Consider the following 5,828-nt stretch of genomic DNA (forward strand, 5'->3'; position numbering starts at 1 on the left):
CATTAAATTCCAGTGAAATATATTTATGTTTGTGGTTGTAATGTGACAAAATATGGAAAAGTTCAAGGGGTATGAATACTTTTGCAAACCACTGTATGTATGGGGGAACATGGGTACTGGGGAACATAATTACTGGTGAATATATAGTAGCTAATGGGAAACATAGAAAAATGACATTCTAATAAAGTTCATTGTGTCTATAAAATCTATAATCTATAATCTATAAAAGTAGCATTTAAATCAGTTATGTCTGTATAGACATAAAAATAAAAAAGTGTCTAGTAATTAGGAAAACGTATTAAGATAAGTACATGATAATAAAGGTACCTGGGAACATAGGTATGGGTCTGTTGGCTGTGGTGGACATCTTGGATTGGCTTTATCCCTAAAGATAAAAAGCTGTAGATTCAATGATGAGGTTTTGTTAAAATTCAACCAATTGTTCACAAGATATTTTGCTGACATACACCGAACACACACAAAAAAGAGCAAAAACATTATTGCATGCCTTTGGCAGCAGGTCATAAAGCAACACTGTTACCAACTGAATGACACAGCAATGAAAATTATTTCCACAATTTCAGTTTTTAGTTTGCAGGTGACTTTGATGTATTACCAAAGTAACTCTTGTAATTAAAGCTTCAAATACTTAAGAATGCTTTTTGATCATATTTTAAAAAGTCAGAGTATTTCAGCTGCAAACTCCACAGACAGTGCGTTCTCCCTGTCTCCTCATGTCAAACATTGTGCAGCTTTCACCTCTTGATCAGCCAGGTTTGATGTGCGAGTCGGTGAGACGTTTACGGACTCGACAATCAAAGCTTTCGCTCTGCGTCTCATGAATCTTTCAGCGCCCGTCTCTGTTCTGTTTTGTTATGAGAGCGAACACGTTTCCTGTCTTTGTTGTGAGATCTAACGCAGTAATATTTCTGTCAGTGGTTTAACTCAAGAATCAAATCAAAGACTTTGAAAGACGTGTTTATTCATTAGCTTCAAGCAGAATCAACACACCATTCTGTTTACGCCAGGCCAACAAGAGGTGAAGGTGTAAGATAATGTTTCTCTCCGGGTTTATACTGTATCTGTTAGCAAAATGTCTCATGAACATTTTGACAAGTTTTAATAGATCTTACAAAAAGTAATCTTTGAATGACCACCCACAGCCAACGATCGTTGGCTAGAGGTCCTATCATGTGACTTTTCATAGTCAGAGAGAGCAGCCATAATGTTCATGGTGAGGACAAGTTGGTAAAGCTGAATGTACGAAGCATTGTCCCGGGCCGGCCGAGGAAGTTACATCACACAGATGAGAGTAACTTTACAGCAACTAACTTTTTTTTTCACACAAGTTTAACTATACAACAACAGAAGTAAGCTACCAAACAACAACAACAAACTAACATTAGCTACCTTTAGCTTATTGTTCTCTGTCACCCTGCCTTTCCGTCTTAAGTGTTGTAGAGCCAGTTGGTCTGGAGTTAACTTTGACTGCACTTTAGCAAAACTATCTCATGAACCACTGGACTGATTGTAATGAAACATTTAGAAAATATTAATTAAATGAACGTCTACAACTGAGTAGCATTTTAAAGTCCATTTAAGGTGGTTGCCACCACTAACTGATATTAGAAAACACCACAATGTCTTTATTTATTAAATTTTACAGATTTTATGCTAAAATTTAGAAATATATTGTGTTTTGTAGCTGAGAATCATTGACAACAGATGCTCTCAATATCACATCAGTTATTGAGAGAGACAACATTATATTCAAGGTTTGACCAAAAGACGTAGACATCATTTTTACCCACTTTTTTCTTTTCTGGATCTTAGTTTAAAACTTGAATTTTTCCTGTGTTACACTTGGATCTCAGTTTGTAATGTCTGTTATTTTCCTCCTGTCTGCAGGGTGACTGCTCCCAAAGGTGCAGGAACATCTTTGTTCTGGAGACGGTCTGTGTTGCCTGGTTCTCCTTGGAGTTCCTGCTGCGCTTCATCCAGACTCAGAGCAAATGTGGATTCCTCCGTACGCCTCTGAACGTCATCGACGTGGTGGCCATCCTGCCCTACTACATCACCCTCATTGTGGACTCTCTGTCTGTGGGAGGAAAACCAGCCGGCTCTGGGAACAACTACCTGGAGAAGGTGGGGCTAGTACTTCGAGTTCTCCGGGCTCTGCGGATCTTCTACGTGATGAGACTGGCTCGTCACTCATTGGGCCTGCAGACGCTCGGTCTGACCGTGAAGAGGTGCACGCGTGAGTTTGGCCTGCTTCTCCTGTTTCTCTGTGTAGCCATGGCTCTTTTTGCGCCGCTGGTGTTCCTTGCCGAGAGCGAAATGGGCGCCAAGCAGGAGTTCACCAGCATCCCCGGCAGCTACTGGTGGGCGGTCATCTCCATGACCACAGTGGGCTACGGCGACATGGTGCCCAGGAGCATCCCGGGCCAGGTGGTGGCGCTTAGCAGCATCCTGAGCGGCATCCTCCTCATGGCGTTTCCCGTCACGTCCATCTTTCACACGTTCTCCCGCTCGTACGTGGAGCTGAAGGAGGAGCAGAGCCGAGCTTTGAGGCAGAAGCTGGACTCGCAGGACAGCACCAAGTCCCAGAACAGCGAGGACTCTCAGGAGATGGACAGCTATCATGACATCCCAGAGGTCACAGCGGCTGCTGTACAGCGGCGGAAGTCCCTGGCTGCTCAGAGGGCGGCTGACATCAGGGCGTCCATGCAAACTTAAGATGGAAACAGAGTCGTTACTTGTCGATACTTTCTGCTTTGCCATTGACATTTATTTAATCCTTTTTACCAATCCACTAAGGTCCGCCAACCTTGGTGAACTTGTGTGTGCAGATTTTTGTGACCACTTTGACTGTGGCATCAAAGAATCAACGAACAGAAAAAAGTTGCAAGAGCAGAAAAACAACACAGATGCTTGTTTTAAGGAAGTACTGTGTGAAGAGACTTACTGCTATGAATGTTTGGATAATATCACTCAGGGACCACAAGGACACAAAAACTGCATCTAAAGGGTACCACATACTCAGGCGTACTGTGTGCGGTCCGTGAGCCGCGCAGACTCCGCGCATATTGTCCGTGGATGTTTGAGACTTCATACTCGAGCGTACTGACCGCCGGACAAATTCTTTAATTTTTCACAATTTTGATCATGATGTCAAGGATGAGGAGGAAGAGATAGTTTGGATTTTAGCTTTAAAACAACAAAAGAAACGAACTACTTACCCAGGATCTGAGCTACTTCCTCCCACAAATTTGTTGCTCGCTGAAAACCCTTATATTCCTTCATTGACGTATCACAAAGTTTTCTAATCTCCATGAGACGCTCTTCAAAATTTGACTCCATTTCGTCCACAAATGACACAGATTCTCAACTTTATCAGCTTAGTGTTGCATTCAAAACAGTCTGATGTGAACTCGCCGGGCAGTTTATTATGTGACACCGCAGACGCAGATGTAAAAATTGATCTCTGCGCGGACCGGTCTGGCGGATGGCCGCTTCAAGTCCACCTCGAGTCTGTGTGGACCTCCACGGAGTGAAGTACGCCTGAGTGTGTGGGGGCCTCAGGTCCTGGGGAGAATCACACAGCTTTGTTTCTTCTTCTTGTCTTTTGGATAAACAGCCAAAAATCAGCTCATCATCGCCACCTATAGGAAAACTGTAGACCACTGAGTGGGACATTGTAGTGCAATGAACTCAGCCATTAGCAGCTCTGTCTGTCTGTTAATGGCATTTGGATTAATCAAAATTTTAATATTGATTAATAGAAAATTGATTAAAAAGCTGGCATCTTATTGATACTAGTGTGACGGGATTAATCATTACAATATATTTAGATTTAAAACATGACACACACACACACACACACACACACACACACACACACACACACACACACACTTGTTCCTACTTGGAAAAAAAAACTGCCATTCCTTCTTTTAGGACTGTTCCCTCTTCAGAGGTTGCCACGAGTCATTGTCCTCCATCTCACTCTGTCCTCACATCCACATATCTACTCTGTCTTTTCCTGGCACCTGCTTCTAACATCTTTCTACCAATACACCCACTGTCCTTCCTCAGCACATGTCCAAACCATCTCAGTTCTGTTTTGTCTAACTTTATCTCTCTGGAGTTCTACCTGTGCTGTACTTCTGATGATCTCATTAAAATAGGCCACCTTTATATTTGAAAAGTATGACATCAGGTCGATATTAGTGTTACTGATCCTGTGTTTTCAAAGCATTGGGTCAATACCAAATTTTGCAGGCTCACACACCACTACTATGTTCCTGGGGCAAACTGGGAGGCTGGCAGGCCCCTCCATGGGAATTTAAAAATAAACTGCAGGACTGTTAGCGGGGAGATTTTCTTCCTCTGGAGTTCGATATCTCTTGTATTGATTGTGACATACCCGTGTGCACCAGAGGGTTTCACAAGTTTTATAAAACTTTAGAGCTGCAGACTTTTTCTTTTGCCACATTGTACTATAAGGCAGTATTCCTGATTAAACACATCAAATAAAATAAGAATTAAGTCCTACCACTGCACCAGATTTTTCTATTCAGACCTCATAATAATAAATAACACTTCTCACAATCTGTGTTTGAATGTGAAATAAAGGTGTTTGTCAAACATTGTTGACTAAAACCACATTTATGATTTTTGGTCCTGACAAATTGAACCACTTCTAAAGATGAAAGGATGATAAAGTTTTTGCCTGTGTGTGTTGCATGTGTAAGTTATCCCATGAACCACTTGATGGTTTTTATGGTTTCTTTCACAAGACAGCCCAAGCAGAGAGTATAGGTCTTCTGGAGTCCTCTGTGTGCTTCCTGAATATACCAAGGTGGCAAGGTGGGGTCTGAGCACGCCCTCCCCTGATGTGCCTCGTGAAGTGAGGTAGTAACAGAGGCGAAATGGCCACCGTGAAAATGTAAGTGGATCAAAAATGTCTGTGATGATATCTGGTCCTGTTGCAGGATTAAACAACAAACAGATTTTTTGTTTACCGAAGGAATAAAATAGTGTGAAAGTTTTAGCTAATTTTAAACCTCATCACTTTTGCATAGCACTGCTTTGGTGCCAATGGCTTGTAGCCTATATAAGTTATTTAATGGTAAATGGTACTGAACTTATAGAGCACTTTTCAAGTCCCTCCAGACCCCAAAGCGCTTTACACTAACAGACATTCACCCATTCACACTCACATTCACACATTTAGTCAAAAATATGTTCACAAACTGGCATAATTTGTCTGAAATGTTACATTGTGACAGGGCCTTTAAGTCGTGTTCTTTCACTGTTTTTGAGAAAGACTGGAGAAGCCTGAAAAACTTTCAAAGCCCTTGTTTAGCTAGCTATTAGCATAGACTGGAGGAAGACCCTTTTCTCCTTTCTCTCTACTCTATGACTAATGTTACACACACCATTCCTGTTGTCATTCAGGAACCAGTGAGGGGTATTTTTGATCATTTTAATAAGCCATAAAAACATAAACCATCACTCTCCTGTCTGTGCACCAGAGGGTTTCATAAGTTTTTTTTTTTTTTTAATTTTGAGCTGCTGAAGTTATTGTTTCAGGCTACTTGCAGTTTTATTTATTTAATTATCCTGAGGACTTTCAATCTGCTTCTCTGAACTTACTGGAACTCGAACATATTAGACAAAACTCAACTGTTGAATAGTTCAATGTCAACATTTTTAAAGAAAAGTGAAATGATTTGTCAGATTGTATGATGAATTTATATCCTGGGGAACACAGTAGTATATGTATATGCTGTTAAGTGCCAGGAGGACTGCGACCAGTTATACAT

General features: G+C 41.3%; 1 protein-coding gene across 1 annotated transcript in view; it reads left to right on the plus strand.

The window, feature by feature from the left end:
• Positions 1 to 3,180, plus strand: part of kcng2 (potassium voltage-gated channel, subfamily G, member 2) — a 98,932-nt gene extending 95,752 nt beyond the window's left edge. Inside the window, exon 3 of the mRNA XM_014020861.1 lies at positions 1,909 to 3,180. Coding sequence (XP_013876315.1) covers positions 1,909 to 2,736 — 828 coding nt within the window. The 3' untranslated portion in view covers positions 2,737 to 3,180. The remainder of the gene's footprint in view (positions 1 to 1,908) is intronic.
• The last annotated feature ends 2,648 nt before the right edge of the window (positions 3,181 to 5,828 follow it).

This window comes from Austrofundulus limnaeus, unplaced genomic scaffold (genome assembly GCF_001266775.1).
Source record: "Austrofundulus limnaeus strain Quisiro unplaced genomic scaffold, Austrofundulus_limnaeus-1.0 Scaffold270, whole genome shotgun sequence".
In the NCBI taxonomy this organism is placed as follows: Eukaryota; Metazoa; Chordata; class Actinopteri; order Cyprinodontiformes; family Rivulidae; genus Austrofundulus; species Austrofundulus limnaeus.